This window comes from Bufo gargarizans, chromosome 1 (assembly GCF_014858855.1).
Source record: "Bufo gargarizans isolate SCDJY-AF-19 chromosome 1, ASM1485885v1, whole genome shotgun sequence".
NCBI lineage: Eukaryota > Metazoa > Chordata > Amphibia > Anura > Bufonidae > Bufo > Bufo gargarizans.
Window position 1 is genome coordinate 37,837,050 of NC_058080.1, and position 20,449 is coordinate 37,857,498.

The 20,449-nt window shown below is 51.3% G+C and overlaps 2 protein-coding genes across 2 annotated transcripts in view; one reads left to right on the top strand and one right to left on the bottom strand.

Annotated features, from left to right (window-relative positions):
• The window catches only part of FBXO41 (F-box protein 41), a 48,959-nt gene extending 42,763 nt beyond the window's left edge, over positions 1–6,196 (top strand). The window contains exon 12 of the mRNA XM_044277139.1: positions 6,108–6,196. Within this exon, the coding sequence (XP_044133074.1) occupies positions 6,108–6,170 (63 nt within the window). The 3' untranslated portion in view covers positions 6,171–6,196. The remainder of the gene's footprint in view (positions 1–6,107) is intronic.
• A 6,411-nt stretch (positions 6,197–12,607) lies between these two features.
• CCT7 (chaperonin containing TCP1 subunit 7) lies at positions 12,608–20,188 on the bottom strand. The gene is made up of 12 exons (XM_044277206.1): positions 20,089–20,188; positions 16,594–16,747; positions 16,413–16,519; positions 16,185–16,310; positions 16,009–16,061; positions 15,756–15,927; positions 15,526–15,690; positions 15,264–15,452; positions 15,079–15,176; positions 13,618–13,750; positions 13,317–13,523; positions 12,608–13,125 (listed from the first exon to the last, which is right to left on the bottom strand). The coding sequence occupies exons 1-12, from the start codon at positions 20,092–20,094 to the stop codon at positions 12,907–12,909; spliced, it is 1,629 nt and encodes a 542-aa protein (XP_044133141.1). The 5' UTR covers positions 20,095–20,188; the 3' UTR covers positions 12,608–12,906.
• Positions 20,189–20,449: the final 261 nt, after the last annotated feature.

The window sequence follows — 20,449 nt, forward strand, 5'->3', positions numbered from 1 at the left end:
GACAAAGGAAGGAGGAGCCAACCCCTGGGCTAGAAAAGCTTCCCGGATTGCCTCTTTTACCCATCTACTTAGAGAGGGTTTGGAGGCCTTTAGACCTTTGCTTTTACCGGAGAAGGAGAGCAGCAGGTGCTCCGAATTTCTAAAGTCCGCAGTCCTATTCAGGTAGATTTTGAGATTCCTGGAAATGTCCAAGGAGTAAAGGGCCTCCTCTTTAGGAGATGACAGAGTGGGACATAGGACCGGCAAGGAGATGGTCTGATTTCGGTTACCGAAAGATGGAACTTTGTGTCCTGTTGAGATTTTTACCGACCTTTGCTCACAGTCATGGAGAAAGAGGGTATAAGGCTCAGCGGCCGCCAAGGCCTGTAAATCTCCAATCCTTTTGGCCGATGTTATGGCCAGTAAAAATGTGACCTTTAAAGATAGGAATCTAAGGTCTACATTCTCTAGGGGTTCAAAGGGGGGAGAGGATAGCCCCTTTAGAACAATGGATAAGTCCCATTCAGGGATAGGTCTCAGGATTCTAGGTTTTAATCTTTCGGCTCCTTTGAGGAACCTCCTGAGTAGGGGGTCTTGAGATAATGGTCTACCTAGAAAGGCAGAGAGAGCACTGGTATGGGCTTAGACCCTTGTCCAGGCCGTCCTGCAGAAATTGTAAAATAGCTGAAAGAGGGTAAAGATCTGAGGGTACTACCTCTTTAACAGCACACCACTGAAGAAAGACCTTGTGAATTCTTGAGTACGACTTGTTTGTAGACTCCGTGCGGGATTGTGAAATAGTTCTCAAGACCTCCGCAGAAAGCCCTCTAGCTTCTAGTAGGGACCTGTCAATCTCCAGGCTGTCAGATTGAGTTTCCTCAGATCTAGGCAGGGACCTGTGTCCTGATACACAAGGTCCTGCGTTAGGGGAAGTCTCCAATATGTGCCCTGACTCATCTTAATGAGCTGGGTGAACCAAGACCTCTTCGGCCAGAATGGTATTATTGCAATGACCGGGGTCTGGTCTTGTTTGATTTTCGTCAATACCCTTGGTATCATGGAAATTGGAGGGAATATGTATGCCAGCCTGAACCTCCATGGTATGGACAGGGCGTCTATCGCATCAGGGTTGTCCTCCTTGTAGAGGTAGCAGAACTTGTCCACCTTTGCGTTCAATCGGGTCGCCCTCAAGTCGATCTCTGGAGTGCCCCAACGTAGAGTGATATGGAAAAAGATGTCCCTGTTCAGTGACCATTCGCCTGGAACTGGCAGACCCTGACTGAGTCGATCTGCAACATGTTGAGATCTCCCCTGATGTGAACCGCAGAAAGGTGGGATAGACTGAGCTCTGCCCAACAGAGGATTAGACCAACTTCCTGGAGAAGAGGTCGAGATCGCGTACCTTCCTGTCTGTTGATATAAGCGACCACAGTCGTGCTGTCCGAACGGACTCTCACCGCCTTCCGCGGATGAGAGGAGCAAAATAATAAAGAGCTAGACGTACGGCTCTTAGTTCTCTCATATTGGACGAGAGAAGCCTCTCCTGTGGAGTCCAGGTACTCTGTACTGGACTGTCTTCCAGATGGTCTCCCCAACCTAGAAGGGAGGCGTCTGTGGTCAACGTGATCCAACGAGGTTGAATCAAGGACCTCCCATCTGATAGGTTCTTCCACCATTTGAGTGAGGACGTCAGGGCGCCCCAAGCGCATGGATCAAGTGATCACATGGAACACGTCATCCATGCGCACGGGGCGCTCTGACGTCATTCTGGAGCGCCCCGGGAGCCGCGCAGACTGTAAGTATACTGCTCCCCCGCTCCCCGCTCCTACTATGGCAACCAGGACTTTAATAGCGTCCTGGGTGCCATAGTAACACTGAACGCATTTTGAAGACGGATCCGTCTTCAAATGCTTTCAGTACACTTGCGTTTTTCCGGATCCGGACAACCCAAGTGTGAAAGGGCCCTAAGTGTCTCTGTTTGTGGGAAGCCTTCCCGCGTTGATCGCCATTAGGAGACGCCATATAGAAGGAAAAAAACTTTGGCAAGTTTTAGTAGTAGTAGTAGTAGCTACAGAAGCGCAAAGAAAGAGGAACTGCCCCACTTGTTTGTGGGTTTATATAGATGGATAAAAACTCCACCTTCCCCCTTAGCTCCGCCCCAACGATAGTCCCGCCTATATACCAATATTCCTCATAATTCCACAGGAATATCTGGCCTTTCTATATATAATATAGATATACGCTGACATACATTAGCACCTAGGGCACCGCTACCTAGTTATTCTTAAAACTATAGAAATGACCGGCGCGAGACCCGGAAGTCGTCATCTGATGTACTTCCTGCCGGGCCGCGCACCAATCACAGAGCAGGCGGCGCAGCGATGGGACGCAGGAGGCCCGATGCCGCCCAGGCAAGCAAGTATAACTGCCGCATTAGGCTCCGCCCTTCCCGCTCGGACCGCCGAAAAAAAAGGCGGACCGCAACAACCAGCAGAAGCAGTAAGGTTGGGGGGATAAAAAAGTCGGCGGGCCGAAGCTGAGGAAAACCAACAAGGGTTAATTTGGTAGGAAATTAAAATTAAGGAATGTCATCCCGAAACCGGGCAAAGATATCATGGAGGCGGAGTCTTATAGGCCTATTTCACTACTCCAGGTGGATATTAAGATTCTAGCAAAGGTCTTAGCAAACCGTATGAATGTGGTTATTTCTACGCTGATTCACCCAGATCAGGCTGGCTTCATGCCAAATATGTCTACGGCAGTTAACATCAGACGTCTTTTTCTAAATATCCAGGGACAGGCCCGTAATCCGAATGCGGCGGTCGCATCTCTTGATGCGGCCAAAGCATTTGATAGTGTGGAGTGGAGATATCTGTGGAAGGTACTAAGAAAGTTGGGGTTTAGCACCGCCTTCATAGACTGGATTCGGCTCTTGTATAAGGACCCAAAGGCGAAGATCAGAGTGAATGGCAATCTGTCGGATAGCTTTGCACTACACAGAGGGACGAGGCAGGGTTGTCCTTTATCGCCCCTGTTGTTTGCAATAGCAGTTGAACCATTAGCGGAGGCTATCAGGACTTCTGAGCGGATTAAGGGTTTTATGTACGGCTCCCTGACGGAGAAAATAGCATTGTACGCAGATGACATGCTACTGTTTTTAGATGACTGGACTGTATCTCTCCCAGCAGCAATGGAGGTGATAGATAAGTTTGGGAAGTTGTCAGGGTTATGCATTAACTGGACAAAATCCGTGATGATGCCTCTGGAGGATGATGACAGCCGGATTGACGTGAATGTGGAGGGTCTACAGATTGTTCGGTCTTTTAAATACCTGGGTATCCAAGTATCTAATACGGATTCAGAGTTTGAGAGGTTGAACGTCGCCCCTTTGCTGCAAAAGTTTAAGCAGAAGGTCAATGCATGGGTAAAACTACCACTGTCATTGATAGGTAGGACTAACCTGATCAAAATGATACTAATGCCCCAGCTTTTATACATGCTACATAATTCTCCGGTTTGGTTGCCGCTGAGACTTTTTCATGTGGTGAATGCAATATTTAGGGATCTCATCTGGAAGAAGGGCACTCCAAGGATTAAGCTTGCAACCCTATGTAGGCCTAAAACAAATGGGGGGCTGGGAGTTCCGGATCCATGGGTGTATTACCTGGCGGCACAATTGCAGCATATGAGGGGATGGGAATCGATTGAGGGCCTGAGCACGGCTGGTAAAATTATTCAGGTACTGGTGGGGAGTAGCAACTTGAGGGCCTCGCTGGAGGATGGCACATTCCATAAAAAGGGTAGCGCTCATAGAATTCTGCGATCCATGCACAATACATGGTGGAAAGCCAGAGAGATTCTAGGCATAAAGGGGTACTCGGATCTTACTCATATTTGGCCAAATTTTATGTATAGGGAAGTGGACAAAGTGGATGGAGTTCAGGTGTGGAAGGCAAAGGGGCTTAACTACATGAGGCAGCTGTTCGATAATAATATCCTTAAGGAGTTCAGTCAATTACAGCAGGAATTTGGATTGCTGAAGTCCCAATTCTACCTGTATCTGCAATTGAGACATGCACTACGGGCTCAAGGACAGGAAGAGGTAGTGGGACCTGCAAACAAGAACTCAGTGATAGATCTGGCGAAAACCAGTGGGGGTACAACGGGGGTGATATCACTGAATTATGCTTGCCTTATGGAGGCACGGTTTAAAAAACAGGATTTCCCACTATGTGAAAAATGGAGGAAGGATGTCCCGGATCTTACAGGAGGAGCAGTGGGATGCTGTCTTAGAGGATTTTACCAAGGTGGCGGTGAGCGAAGCCCATAGAGTGTCTCAACTCCTGTTACTGCATAGGGTATATAAGACTCCGGTCCTGTTAAAAAAGATGGGGTACAGAATAGACGACTGTTGCCCAAGGTGTGACGTGGCAAACGCCGATCTTATACACCTAATGTGGAATTGCCCCAGGCTGCGGAGGTATTGGAGGGGTGTAGAGGAGGTAATAAAGAATGTATTTGACGTCAGTCTAGATATGACAGTTCTGTCCTGTATTCTGGGGTGTGTGCAACTATCTGAGGGGATGGAGGAGAAAAGACTAGCAATCCTTAGAGTGCTGTATCAGGCAAGGAAGGTGATAGCATTTCATTGGTTGGATAGATTGTCGCCATCGGTGACTGAATTGGAGAGCAAAGTACATTTACTGATACGCCTTGAACAATTTGTGTACCATAAAAGGAATAGTTTAAAAAAAATTGAAAAAATTTGGTCACTCTGGATTCAACATTACAATATTCAAGTGTGAGGGATGGTGTGAACGTATGAGTGGGCTTGGGAGTGGAGGGGTGAATAGGGAATGGGGAATGGGTTTGGGAAGGTATGGATGAAACGCTAGTCTAAGAAGTGTCTGAGATTAATGTTTGCAAGGGGCCGAATGTATGTTAAATTCTTTGTATGATTGGGTACATGATTGCCCAGGAGTTTATGCACATCTACAAAGCCGTATTGCCATGTTTTATGCTTTCTGTCATGGATTAATCTACACACTGAACTGAGCTTTTCAGGATAACGAAACGTGGTGTACTGCTCTTGCCTTGAAGGGGAATGTTGGGGGGGGGGGGGGGGGGAAGGGAGGGGGGTGGGGGGGGGGGGTTTGGGTGTGTTGGCACCTATTGTACTGTATTGAAAAACTGCAAATAAAAAATTATCTGATTAAAAAAAAAATTAAGGAATGTCTTTTTGAAGTAACAGGCGAGCAGCCTGACCCGTCCTACTATCCACAGGGACAGAGAAAAAAAGCACTGGGATGTGGGCAGTCTGCCCTTTATAGGGGTGGGCTTTACTAATTATTTAATTAGTGCTTGGTAGGGAATTTATTTTCAACAAAAATTCCACCTGTCCTACCAGTTTCACAGGGGAGAACTCCCCACTTGTGCTGCTGGTTAGGACGTAAGGGAAAGATATGAAGCTGTCAGCATCAATTAAAGGGGTATTCCCAACACAGACAATGGGGGCACTGCGGGTCTCACCTCTGGGACCAGCACCTACTCCGAGAACAGAGTGGGGAGAGCGGTGACTGGAGGACCCCGTCACCACCAAGCGATCTCCCGATACAAGTGAATGGGAGCGCACCGCGCTTGTGCGTCCACCGTTCTCCCATTCATTACTATGGGACTGACAGCGCTCTGCTATTTTCGGTGGCCCCATATAATTGAATAGGGGTTGGCTGTGAATGCACAGTGTAGGTGCAGAGGTGTAACCCGCACCTAGCAGATCCTAGTGATATGCCCCCATTGTCTGTGATGGGAATACCCCTTTAATGTAGGAGCATCAGGCACTTATGCATCCGGCCAGCACCTGCCCGCGCCCCCTGCAGTTCCAATGTTCTCCCATCCTCAGGACAATGATACAGGTGAATACTGAGGAGCGGGCAGCAGTATATTGTCCTGCTGGATGGTATTACTGGCCCTGCCCGCTTCTGTCAGTTTGGAACCGCCTGGTGTTTTTTCAGGGCAGTTTAAGTTCCCAGTCCGCCCCTGGCTGAGGCTATATGTGCTCCTAACGCCCTGCTAAGCCATATTTAGGACCAGCAGTAATATGGATTTTCTTGGCATTTCTTGTCTTCTAGGCTCTTAAGAAGAGGCCGGGATTCTCCAAGATCTTACACATTAAGGTGGAGGAAGGCTGCTAACCCATACGAAACAGACTCTGAGGTCTCCTCTGATGTAACCGTGCCGTCTCACCATGGGAAGTGCCGCAAAGACCAATTGCCAAATATCTGTATTTGTTTCCGGCGCGCCTTAAGACGGTAGGGCAGACTAGGGAAGCAGTCAGGACACGCTCCCTCTATCAGGACTCTTCTATCTCCAGGGTTCTTCGTATTCTTCCTCCTCGTTCATGTGAGTTCATTGCGATAGCCAAGAAACCCCCGGGGGAGACGCCAGAGGCCAGGGGACGGTCCTGACGTCCGTGTTGATCTTATTCTTTGTGTTTTCAGTCCAGTGAGATATCCATATAGATCTGTATATTATATATATCCATATTTTATTGAGAAATATATCTATACTGTTATTTATGAGGCCGCAGAGGACGGCTGCTGGTGGTCACCTCACGAGGAACGCTTACAAGACCGGATCCTCCTCTCAGTCCCGGGATGAATCTTGGGAAAGGCAATAATACACATTTACAACATATCAAGTTCCAGAGGGGCCACCACGGAGGGCCACCGCAGCCTCATGCAGGGGCCATCATCTCACAGACTCAGCCATGTTGGAGCATGTGTCCCGTATACCATATGTGGACTATTTTTTGTTGCTCATGGATTACGTTGTCCTCGTTGGTTACAGGTGCTACAAGAGGCTCCGACTCCCCTGACTTTATCTATGCGTTCCATTCATTCTCGTACTGAAGGGGTTCCAGTCCAGACGCCATCACCAGATGATCCACGTTAGGAGGGGTGGCAGGGTTACCCCAAACCTCTCCAGCCAATCTTCAGGTCTTTTCTTCCCTCAAAAGGCCAATCCAAATTATTTTGGATAAATCTTTTCACACTGTTTGCAGTCAGTGAATGGAAACATTCATTCTACAGCGAATATGGCCTGAGCTACACCGAGACCTTTTGCAATGCTGTGCTCCAGCTGTAGGCCGCAGGGACACGTGGAGCTGTCTTGAGTCCCGTGGACTGCAGCCACCTCCTGGGTTACACCTGCAGCCAGTAACCTTAACATTTTAGGGTTTGCCTGATGATCTCAGCCGGTGACAGCAGAGTATCCCAGATCAGTAGACGTCCCACACACTGGAAGCGAGACCTGAGTATTGGTGACCATTAGATGGGTGTTCTAGCATTGGACTAAGGCGCCGTCCTGCAGCTTTGTCATCTTGTTTAGATTGCATGTGCTCATCACCGGTCCAGCGCGTCCACTAGAGAGCCCCGTTATCCTGTGGTCACGATCGCCTAGCTCCACCATCACATCACTCCTGTTACCTTGTGAGCACACCCCACAATTTTAGTGCAGCCTCGTTGTGTGGTCGCTGTGTCATGTGGTTGTCATCCATTGCTTGGTCTGTGCCGTGTCTTCTTTTGCTTGTCACTTTATATTTGAGGCTCCCCAGAAATATTTGTGAGGCGATCCAGTAAGATACACCCCCCCCCCATGATATATTCTATGAGGATGCAGACGTGCGCTCAACCCCTCGACTTTTAACCCAAACTACAGGTCCTTCTAAAATAATTAGCATATTGTGATAAAGTTCATTATTTTCTGTAATGTGCTGATAAACATTAGACTTTCATATATTTTAGATTCATTACACACAACTGAAGTAGTTCAAGCCTTTTATTGTTTTAATATTGATGATTTTGGCTACAGCTCATGAAAACCCAAAATTCCTATCGAAAAAAATTTGCGTATTTCATCCGACCAATAAAAGAAGTGTTTTTAATACAAAAAAAGTCAACCTTCAAATAATTATGTTCAGTTCTGCACTCAATACTTGGTCGGGAATCCTTTTGCAGAAATGACTGCTTCACTGCGGCGTGGCATGGAGGCAATCAGCCTGTGGCACTGCTGAGGTGTTATGGAGGCCCAGGAGGCTTCAATGCGGCGTGGCATGGAGGCAATCAGCCTGTGGCACTGCTGAGGTGTTATGGAGGCCCAGGATGCTTCAATGCGGCGTGGCATGGAGGCAATCAGCCTGTGGCACTGCTGAGGTGTTATGGAGGCCCAGGATGCTTCAATGCGGCGTGGCATGGAGGCAATCAGCCTGTGGCACTGCTGAGATGTTATGGAGGCCCAGGAGGCTTCAATGCGGCGTGGCACGGAGGCAATCAGCCTGTGGCACTGCTGAGGTGTTATGGAGGCCCAGGATGCTTCAATGCGGCGTGGCATGGAGGCAATCAGCCTGTGGCACTGCTGAGATGTTATGGAGGCCCAGGAGGCTTCAATGCGGCGTGGCATGGAGGCAATCAGCCTGTGGCACTGCTGAGGTGTTATGGAGGCCCAGGATGCTTCAATGCGGCGTGGCATGGAGGCAATCAGCCTGTGGCACTGCTGAGGTGTTATGGAGGCCAGGAGGCTTCGATAGCGGCCTTAAGCTCATCCAGAGTGTTGGGTCTTGCGTCTCTCAACTTTCTCTTCCCAATATCCCACAGATTCTCTATGGGGTTCAGGTCAGGAGAGTTGGCAGGCCAGTTGAGCCCAGTAATACCATGGTCAGTAAACCATTTACCAGTGGTGTTGGCGCTGTGAGCAGGTGCCAGGTCGTGCTGAAAAATGACATCTCCATAAAGCTTCTCAGAAGATGGAAGCATGAAGTGCTCCAAGATCTCCTGATAGCTGCATGGACCCTGCCCTTGATAAAACACAGTGGACCAACACCAGCAGCTGACATGGCACCCCAGACCATCACTGACGGTGGGGACTTGACACTGGACTTCAGGCATTTTGGCATTTCCCTCTCCCCAGTCTCCTCCAGACTCTGGCACCTTGATTTCCGAATGACATGCAACAGTCCAGTGCTGCTTCTCTGTAGCCCAGGTCAGGCGCTTCTGCCGCTGTTTCTGGGGAATGCGGCACCTGTAGCCCATTTCCTGCACACGCCTGTACACGGTGGCTCTGGATGTTCTACTCCAGACTCAGTCCACTGCTTCCGCAGGCTCCCCCAAGGTCTGGAATCGGTCCTTCTCCACAATCTTCCTCAGGGTCCGGTCACCTCTTCTCGTTGTGCAGCGTTTTCTGCCACACTTTTTCCTTCCCACAGACTTCCCACTGAGGGGCCTTGATACAGCACTCTGGGAACAGCCTATTCCTTCAGACATGTCTCTCTGTGTCTCACCCTCTTGCTTGAGGGTGTCAATGATGGCCTTCTGGGCAGCAGTCAGGTCGGCAGTCTTACCCATGATTGTGGTTTGGAGTAATGAACCAGGCTGGGAGTAAAAGCCTCAGGAATCTTTTGCAGGTGTTTAGAGGTAATTAGTTGATTCAGATGATTAGGTTAATAGCTCGTTTAGAGAACCTTTTCATGATATGCTAATTTTTTTAGATCGGAATTTTGGGTTTTTATGAGCTGTGGGCAAAATCATCAATATTAAAACAATGTTTATCAGTACATTACAGAAAATAATGAACTTTATCACAATATGCTAATTTTTTGAGGACCTGTAAAATTAAGCATTTTACAGAATCCAAGCACAAGTGTCCCCACCAGAGGGCGCCCTTAACACTAACGAATGGCGGAGTTTACAGAGGGGCAGGGGACTACAGTGTAAGGGGCACTATTTACTGCCCGTCCTGGGGCATCTACAAGACGTGGATGTAAAAGTCCTCTTGTGTTTGGCATTGTGCCTGCTCTGCCACCTTCTCATGTGCCACAAGGGAAAGTCAGGCTAATGACACAAAGGACATGGGAGGAGGAGGTCAGGCTGGTGATGGCGGGGACACCCTTCTGGGTCCCATCAGTGTGGTTTCTACAGCTCATGACTGCTATTTTCATGGGATCAACTACGCTGTGCCCATGGGAGGAAACCTGGTGAAGCTGCAGCATTGACTAAGTAGCGGTTACTCCTCCGAGCAGTATTCTATCCGCAGCAAAGGGCGTAGCTGTGACAACCTCTCAGCAATGATGAAGTGGTGGTTGTCATGTTAGAACTAGAGGAACGTCTGCCATATAAGCGGTATTTTTATAAATCACGGTTGATGAGCCCAGGAGGTGTAAGCTACGTCTCGGTGCCAGGTCGCTTCTGCACTACTACCCCCAGCACTTAGTTACATAGACGTTCTATAGACAAAAGGTCGCGGAGATTATTTTTCTAGAAAGAGTTTTATGTTAAATGAACAAGTTTAAGAGGAGGCAGAAAAGAAAGGTCGCTAATCTAGGTCTCCGCAGGTCGCCCAGGCTTATCTGCAGCCACCATAGACTAATGAGCTCCAGGCCCAAGACAATGCAACGGGCCAGCTAGTCCTCCGGGCTGTAGCTCCCAACCTGTCAGCCATGGACCCGAAAGCCTCCTGCTCAGTCTCTATCCCGGCACCGACCCCCATCTTGTCTTCTTTATGTGCTTTCCTGCTCCCTTCTGTAGACTGAGCAGGAGGGATCCCAACAAGTCTGTGCAGCATGGAGAGGCACTGTACCGCTCCGAAAGTAAGAGGCAGTACCAGTATTACTGAGCGCCGCTCGGCCCCCTCTGCAGTACCAGTATTACTGAGCGCCGCTCAGCACCCTCTGCGGTACCAGTATTACAGAGCTGCGTTCGGGCCCCCTCTGCGGTACCAGTATTACAGAGCGCCGCTTGGCACCCTCTGCGGTACCAGTATTACAGAGCAGCGTTCGGCACCCTCTGCGGTACCAGTATTACAGAGTGCCGTTCTGCAGTACCAGTATTACAGAGCGCCGCTCGGCACCCTCTGCGGTACCAGTATTACAGAGCGCCGCTCGGCACCCTGTGCGGTACCAGTATTACAGAGCGCCGCTCGGCACCCTGTGCGGTACCAGTATTACAGAGCCCCGCTCGGCACCCTGTGCGGTACCAGTATTACAGAGCCCCGCTCGGCACCCTGTGCGGTACCAGTATTACAGAGCCCCGCTCGGCACCCTGTGCGGTACCAGTATTACAGAGCCCCGCTCGGCACCCTGTGCGGTACCAGTATTACAGAGCCCCGCTCGGCACCCTGTGCGGTACCAGTATTACAGAGCCCCGCTCGGCACCCTGTGCGGTACCAGTATTACAGAGCCCCGCTCGGCAGTACCAGTATTACAGAGCCCCGCTCGGCACCCTCTGCGGTACCAGTATTACAGAGCCCCGCTCGGCGCCCTCTGCGGTACCAGTATTACAGAGCGCCGCTCGGCAGTACCAGTATTACAGAGCCCCGCTCGGCACCCTCTGCAGTACCAGTATTACAGAGCCCCGCTCGGCGCCCTCTGCGGTACCAGTATTACAGAGCGCCGCTCGGCGCCCTCTGCGTTGCTGTAGTGGAGCAGTTGAGCCATTGATTTCACCAGAGCTTTATGATCTCATCTTGTCCCGATTCAGCAGTGACGCCCCCTGCGTTATAACGAGGCTATCAAGGAGCCCGGGGCCGGTTCATTCATTTGCACTGATTATTCTATGATCTTCACATTGACTGTAAATTACTTTTCTTATGAGGAGTCTTAACCCTTGTGATTCCATCTGACAAGAATCAATGAGCAAATGTGAGGATACCGCCGAGTCCTTGTACCGCCGATATCAAACCATTGATTGTCTCTCTGATAGAAATTGAAAAAAAAAAACAATTTTCTGGAATTTAATAAAAGTTGATAAATTTATGTTCACCGGGAAAGCTGTCATGTGTGAATAAGACTGAGTTCAGCGCTGGTTGGAAACTTATCAAAACTGGGGGGGGGGGCCCTCAGTCCAGTCCTGATGGAGCATGCACGCTGCCACACCATCCATACTTTATGGCACTGCTGGAAATACGCAGGCGCTGAACTCTGCTCTCGCTACCAGCCCGATAGACATCGGTGGAGCAGGGTGGACTGTTAGCCTGCTGCTCCATAAAGACGGGAACATGTGAACCTTTGGGGACAGGTGGGGGTCCCAGTAGGTGGACTGTCACCGCTCAGTTATCCTGTGCACATCCAGATACATCCATATTTTGTGGATGGAAGAGCCTTCTGAGTCCGGCCCAAAGATTTGGAGAAATCTTTGAGCCTGGAAAGAAAGAGAACGATGGCATTAAAGGGATGGGCCACTTTTCTAACATTTTGATGGCCTGTGCCGGTCGGGGCATGTTCAGATGATGTCACCGTCATCAATCTGTCAAGACAGGAGTTTAGAGAGAACGAATTATCTGGAGAAGCGGAGCAGTAGTAGACCAGGCACACGCTGAAATCTTCCTCTGGCGCCTGCGCAGTACAGAATGACACAAAATGTTAGAAAAGTGGCCCACCCCTTTAAAGGTCTTTACACCACTCTGCATAATCGCTGAGCTCGAAGTGACGCGCAGGACACGTTCACACATCCTGGGTGCTGCATGCTGCAATTTCAGGTCTGCATGGGTGATCGAGAGGAGTGGGGGGACGGGAGGTGAAAACTGTACCTCTGGCTGCTAAGAGCTGCAAACGTGGTCAGACCCGAGACAGCAACCGGCACACGGTTCCTCAGTGAAGTGCATTTATTAGCGAGTTGCTTTTGTTCAGAGAAAATAAATACAGTAACAAAATGAAGAGGTCAGAATCCTCAGAACAACGTGAGCAGATGATGAGAGTGAGGATCCTGTCCTGCTGAGGGACCAACTCATTCAGACAAAGATCCGATAACCGCCTGGCTCCTAGAGCCGCCCTCAGTGACAGGACAGACGGCCATTCTAGAGGACAGTGTGGTGGTTTACCACCATGGAGTACTCTCCCCATCCTCCTCTGCAGGTCACCCACCAGTAGTGGAGATGTGGTTAATGCTGGTGCGGCCTCCCTCTGCCCCTTCCTCCTCCTGGGGCGTTGCCTGAAGAGCTGGGGTTCTTGATGGTCTCGTCCACAGACAGGATAAGACAGGCGGCTTCTGAGGCTGCCGTCATCGCGTTGATCCTCACGATGGCCGGCTCCCAGACGCAGGCATCAAAGTTGTCAGCGATGTCTTCATTGTTCACGTCCACTCCGTACCACACGCCGCCCTGTAAACATCACCAGCAGGGTCAGAGAGACGAACGGTACGAGGCACCGCTGACATTTCATAAAGAGCCCTGATATTACTCTGCCATTTATCAAGGAATCAGCGGACGCCCTACAGAAAGAGCAGGACAGCGGGCGAGACAGCCTACAGGAAGGCTCCTCTCGGCAGTGACTGCATACGAGTGGCGCTCACCTGGGCATGCTTCGCTCTCAGCTTGTTCAGGATGTTGGTGGCATCGAATCCGGCGTTGTCACAGAGCTGCCGGGGGATGATCTCCAGGGCCTTAGCGTAAGCGCCAATGAGGAGCTGCTGTTTGCCAGGAATCGTCCTGGAGTAGTCCCTCAGATATTTGGAGAGTTCCATCTCAATAGCTCCGCCCCCCGCGACCACTGAGTCATTCTAGAGGAAAACAAGAACTGTTACTGCCAACCAAGTGCCCTCCCCAAGGTATTGTGGGAGGTGAAGGCCGCAGGCCTGTGTATGGAGACTGTACCTTGATGGCTCTTCGTACAATCATGATGGCGTCATGCAGAGATCGCTCAGTCTCCTCCATGAACTGCTCGGCTCCTCCTCTCAGGATGATGGTGCAGGTTTTTGCCTTCGGGCAGCCAGTGAAGAAGTTATACCTGCAGAAAGGGATATATAAATATCAGGACAACACAGCAGGTCACATTTATTAACCGGGCATCACCAGGAGTAATTTAACCTCTTACCGACATCCGCCATATAGTGGGTGTCAGGTCGTTAAAAGGGTTTTCCAGGAGTTTTATACTGATAACCTATTCTCTGGTCGACCAGCTGTTTGAGAAGGCACCTGTGCTCGCAGTAGGGCCACCGCCACCTAGCATAGCGCTGTACATTATGTAGTGGCCATGCTTGGTATTGCAGCTCTATAAAACATTAATGGGGCTGAGCTGCGCCTAGACCCAGGGGTGGACTGGGAACTTACAGTGGCCCTGGAGGAAAAAAATAATCAAAAAATAAATAAAATAAAAATCTAAAAGTGGTCCCATGTTGTAAGTGGTCCAAATTGAAGGCGGGGCAACAGAAGTAGGTGTGGCCTGCAATACCTTAGTGCAGCACAAAGCACGTCTTCTCTAGACCCGAGCACCACGCTAACTGGAGGCGGACTGAGCGATACACACTATCCACAGGATAGGTCGTCAGTATGGAAAACCTGGAGGACCCCTTTAAAGATGGCGACCTCTACGGAGCGAGTGTCACAGCTACTGGGTGCCTGCCGTATCACACGGCAAACACCCAGGGCTAAGGTCTGCCATAGTGCCGTTTGCAGACATTAACCCCTCAGATGCCGTGGTCGAATGTGACCATGGCACCTAAAAGGCAAAAAACACACAAGAAGCACACAGCCTCTCCCTGGCCATTCCACCGCCATAAGTACTAGGCTTACTACTGCTGTAGGCGGCAGCACTGCATTGGAATATACCCATCATTTCTATTACTTTTCATTGCTTACTTATTGGGGTTAGAAGTTATTTTTTCAGTACTAAAACTATATTAATGTGGTATCTTTGTAACAGTATTGACCCAAAAAATGAAGAGAACAAAACCCAATTCCACCCCATTTTTATTTTTTTTCCAGTTTTCAACTTTATATTATATGAAATATTAAATGGCACCATTAGAAAGTACAACTTGTCCTGCAAATAAAATAAAAAACACACAAAGTCCTCATACGGCAATGTGAACGGAAAAATAAAAAAAGTTATGGCTCCAGAAAGAGTGAAAACCTCAGCCCCCCAGAACTGGGACGGCGCATGCACATTAATGCTCCATTGAGAGAGGACACTTAGGGGACGCCCCAGAGGTCACCCCCCCCAATATTTATCACCTGATCCTACCTTTCTACCATCCATATCATGTCTGCACACAACGCCGTGCCCTCCATCACTGAATAACAATGTCTGACTCGTCACTGCCAGGTAGCGCTCACCTTTCTCCGCCCACCTGGACCTCCTCGAACAGAGCACACCGCCCCAGCACATCATCCGTCAGAGCGTTCACACTGGTCTGGATGGAGCCACCGCAGGCCTGGGGGAGAAACGCCGGGAGGATTATCCACTGGAATCAAGGACCACTAACCAACATATTGCAGGGTGATAATAGTGACCCTCCTACCATCATAGTTCTCTTGAGGTCCTCCTCGGGCACTCTGCCGGCACAGAAGAGGTCACGGTCAGCGAAGTACTGGGTGGCCACATCCCCGATGGGCAGCTTGGAGAGGACGACTTTGGCTCCGGACTTGTAAATCTTGTCCAGTTTGTCATAGAGGATGTTCCACTCGGCGTCCACAATGGCCTGGTACTCCTGTGGGACGGACAAAAGGTTGGCACTACCAGCTCTCCTCCTCCCCCGCCCAGCCACCACCCTGATCACTTACTTCCACATTGCTGACCCGGACCTCGGCGTTATCCTTCTCTGCTTTCAGCTCCAGCTCTATGTTCAGCAGGGCGATCTTTAGAGACTCGTATTTCTTGGGTTGCATCTCAAATCCGGCGTAGGAGAAGGTTTTCTTGAATGCCACTCCAGCCACCAGGCAAGATTCCTGCGGGCACAGAGCGTCAGTATCTGCTTGTCCTGCGCATGCAGACGCAGAAGAGTGGCACCCACCTCCAGAGCCCCTCCCTGGACCTTCTTGATCCCAATCATCTTGAGCTGCAGCAGGTCATCTAACAAGGACACTGCGTCCACCACCATCTTGGAGAAGAAGTCCTTCTGCACGGCTATCAGCTTTGAGCTCAGGGCGGTGGCGGCGCACTTCTCCAGCAGGCGGCGCTGTTCTCTGTAAGGCAGGCAGTGTAGTGGATTAATAACATGGCGGGCCTCAGATCTTGGTTCTGTACAGAGCAGATCAGACACTTACTCCTTGTCATCCTTCTTTACGGTCACAGCGAGTTCTCGGATTTTATCAACCGCCTGCAGGAAAATGGAAAAATAAAAATCAGTCAAAGCCCAAAATCTGCAGAGGAACATGGGAAATGTGGGGCAGGAGTGCAGGGAAATGATGCTCTCGCCCCGGGGTAACCCTCAGACACTCACCTTCTGGGTGGCTGTGCGGAACGCCCTGATGATGACCTGGGGGTGCAGCCCCTCCTCCACATAGGGCTTCACCTGCTTCATGAACTCGGCAGCGATCAGCGTCACAGATGTGGTGCCATCACCGACCTGTAAAGATACAGAAATGTCTTACAGCAGGTACCACAACCCCCATCGGACATGAGGAATAGTATAATTATCCTGCCTGGTGACCATGTCTGGGATCATTACCTCCGCGTCCTGAGACTTGGCGATGTCCACAAGGGTCTTGGCCGCAGGATGGACGACGTCCAGGAGCTTCAGGATGGTGGCCCCATCATTGGAAATGGTGGCTTTACCTGTGTGGAAGAAAGACTGGGGTTAACCCGCTGTACTGACAGGTAAGTGGCCTTCACCACCGGGACACACTCACCTCTGTCATCTACGATGAGTTTATCCATGCCCCGCGGGCCCAGGGTGGTGCGCACAGCCTCGGCGATCACCTGGCAGGCATTGATGTTGCTGATGAGCTGCGGGACGCCCTGAGACGTGTCTGTGCCTTCCTTCAGCAGGATGACCGGTGTGGGCTGCAAGACAAAGCCACCAAGGGGTTAACATGTGACATGTAGAAGGCCACGCCCTCACATTTTAGAAAAGGGAAGCACAGCCAAAAGAAATGATGTTCCGATATATCACAGAAGATACGGCTGGGGTCTGAGAGCTCGGACTACCACCACCAACATCCGCAGCAAAGGGCCCTCAGTGCTTTTTAGAATGCAGAGCACTTTAAATAAGCCCCTCAGTCAGTTCATGGGAGGCTGTGAGGCAAACGTACCGGCCTCCAACAACCACCGCAGGAGGCCTCTCCGCTATCAGCCACAGGTAGGCGCAACGTCGGAGGACACGCTGCCAGAAACCTGCAGTACACGGGGCCCAACAACTACAGAGGAACTCTGCATACTGTGCAGTACTACAGAGCGGCGGCATCAAGTGTGCAGGGGCGAAACAGCACAGTGGACAATACATAGTGGCGGCGCACTACGTGTGCAGTACGTGGCGGCGCACTACGTGTGCAGTACGTGGCGGCGCACTACGTGCAGAAGTACACAATAGTGGCGGCCCCTTCCCCTGGATCGGTGGGGAGAGGACGGTGTTCTCAGCAGGCTCAGGACTCTGCTGCCCACAGTTATGTCCCTGGACAAACCCTTTAAGGATATGAGGGAAATCAGAGGCCCCGTCTCCGGTAATACATGTGACCAGAGAGAAAGGCGAGGAGATGGCGTCCAGTAATGAGCCGACCCCCAGGGACAGGACGCTGCGTGCCTCATCCACGAACCCCCCCTGTAGTACTGACAGAGCTGCTGACTCCGGACACTGCCGCAAGGGATTGTGGGAAGAGGGGTGGATTATCACAGACTACGTGAAAACCCCGTGAATGAGGCCTTACCCCGACTAGTCGTGTATCCAGACTCGCCAGTGACATGATATGTAGATCCCGTGTGGAGAGTGAAACATTAAATTCTACACCAGAGATCTTGTATGTTATAGAGGGTTAGGTGTACACTAGGGCGGGGCGACATACGATATAAATTTGGCCAACGATAGAGATTTCTCTCTACCGCGATAGAACATGGCACGCGCCGCTCTCAGCGCGCACCATGTTATCTTGAGCCGGCCGTTGTCCCTCCCCACTGTGCGCGGCTGCCGCTACCACCAATGAGAGCAGAGAGGAGCCGGAGGGGAGGGGCTGTGGACACTGCACCACCAATGAGAGCAGAGAGGAGGGGCTGTGGACACTGCGCCCCCAATGAGAGCAGAGAGGAGCCGGAGGGGAGGGGCTGTGGACACTGCGCCACCAATGAGAGCAGAGAGGAGCCGGAGGGGAGGGGCTGTGGACATTGCGCCACCAATGAGAGCAGAGAGGAGGGGCTGTGGACACTGTGCCCCCAATGAGAGCAGAGAGGAGCCGGAGGGGAGGGGCTGTGGACACTGCGCCACCAATGAGAGCAGAGAGGAGCCGGAGGGGAGGGGCTGTGGACACTGTGCCCCCAATGAGAGCAGAGAGGAGGGGCTGTGGACACTGTGCCCCCAATGAGAGCAGAGAGGAGCCAGAGGGGAGGGGCTGTGGACACTGCGCCACCAATGAGAGCAGAGAGGAGGGGCTGTGGACACTGCGCCCCCAATGAGAGCAGAGAGGAGCCGGAGGGGAGGGGCTGTGGACACTGCGCCACCAATGAGAGCAGAGAGGAGCCGGAGGGGAGGGGCTGTGGACACTGCGCCACCAATGAGAGCAGAGCCGGAGGGGAGGGGCTGTGGACACTGCGCCACCAATGAATATAGTTAATGCTTGAATACAAACGCAGGCTGTGGGTGTCGGACATATCCCATACCCGGCCTCTGACTGCGCGCTGCGATCCGCCACAATTAACCCCTCAGGTCCTGACTATAAGTGATGTGTGCAGCCTGTATGTGTCTTCTGTGTGGCTGGCGTTTGTGCGATTATCGGCCGCACTCAGGGTCAGATATCCGGACGGGACGGCCCCTCTCTGTAGACAGGTAGGCTCTACTAGGGACCGGCCATTACACAGACTCCAGGACCTTTTGAGTTTCCTCCACTGGATCCCATCCGAATGTCTCTCACTGGACTGGGACCCCGAGATCTGCACAGGATCTGGTGAGACTGTTCAAATACAATCACTGTGGACATCTTGTCGGTGACCACTACCAGTTACGGGGGGGCGCACCATTAGTGGGAATCCCCTTCATTTCCTCGATGGTTGTACCATAGTAATGGCGCTGTTTGACACTTCATTAGGGCACTTTCGCACTAGCGTTTTTCTTTTCGGGCACCGAGTTCCGTCACAGGGGATCAATACTGGAAAAGAACTGATCAGTTTTATCCCCCTGCATTCTGAATGGAGAGTAATCCGTTCAGGATGCATCAGGACGTCTTCAGTTCAGTCTTTTTGACTGATCAGGATGGAGATAATACCGCAGCATGCTACGGTTTTATCTCCGGCGAAAAAAACTGAGGACTTACCAGAATGCCGGCGAGAACGGATCCGGCATTTTTTCCCCATAGGAATGTATTAGTGCCGGATGACAAGCGGAGAGACGGATCCGTTCTTGCAATGCATTTGTGAGATGGATCCGCATCCGGATGCATCTCACAAACGCTTTCAGTCACATCCAGATCGGCGGATCCTGCGGGCAGTTCTGACGACGGAGCTGCCTGCCGGATCACACTGCCGCAAGTGTGAAAGTGTCCGCTTAGTAAGAGTTATGTAATTTACATTCCCCCTTCATTTCTTGAGGGTCCGTGTCTGAATTCAAATTGGGAATGTCACAGGGGCCACCACTGAGGCTACGGGACTAGTGTTTCCATCTTGGACACATGGCTAGGATATCCCCAATGAGACAGGCGAGCCCGGCTCCCAATGAATGGAGGGCGGCCGCGTACAGAGGAGGGACCTGCACCTCTTGGACACTGGGGGCATATCCTAGCGATATGGAATCGCCCTTTAAGCGTTGCAGAGGACTGCTGCCGCTGAATGCGCCTGTACAGGGGCCTCCATCACACCTCATACAGCCGGCCCTGCCAGCCCCTCACACTGCACTGCAGGGGGCGCCCTACCGGCCCCTGACACCTCGTTACAATGTATCACTGGAGCCCTGCTGCATACAATGTAACAAACCCTCAGCTGTGACTACTGACAAAATCAGGACCGGCTCACCATTCACTGACATGAAGCGGAGATGCATTGTCTATTAGCACACTGCACCGGAAGACCTGTGCGCACACCCCGGGCACCTCCGCACCCCACATGTATCCCCCGGGGCCCCTCATCGCCCGGAACAGGGGACACACGGAGCGCCTCCACCGGGCGGGCTCCCCTGGCCCCGGATGGCGGCGGATCGTGTCACTCACCATCATCTTGTCAGATGTCTGAGGATCCGAACCAGCGTCTCCGCTCCCACAATGCACCGGGAAGAACCTTCCGGAACCTTCCAACCGCCACTGGGCGTGGCTATTTCATTACCATAGACGCACAAGGCAGAGACCACGCCTCCGAGAGTGGAGACGGAACAAATGATTGGTCAACCACTATCCCTCTTAGTTCCTATTGGCCTACCATACCGGATCTGTCAGTTGCCATGGAAATAAGAGGCCTGCGTTTCATGCCTCGTTTTCACCGAGGAACGTCTGATTGGAGGTTGCGATTGGTTGTCTCAATTCTGATTGGTCATCCCTATCAGAAGGCGGGACTGAAGCCGCGAGCTGCCGCTTA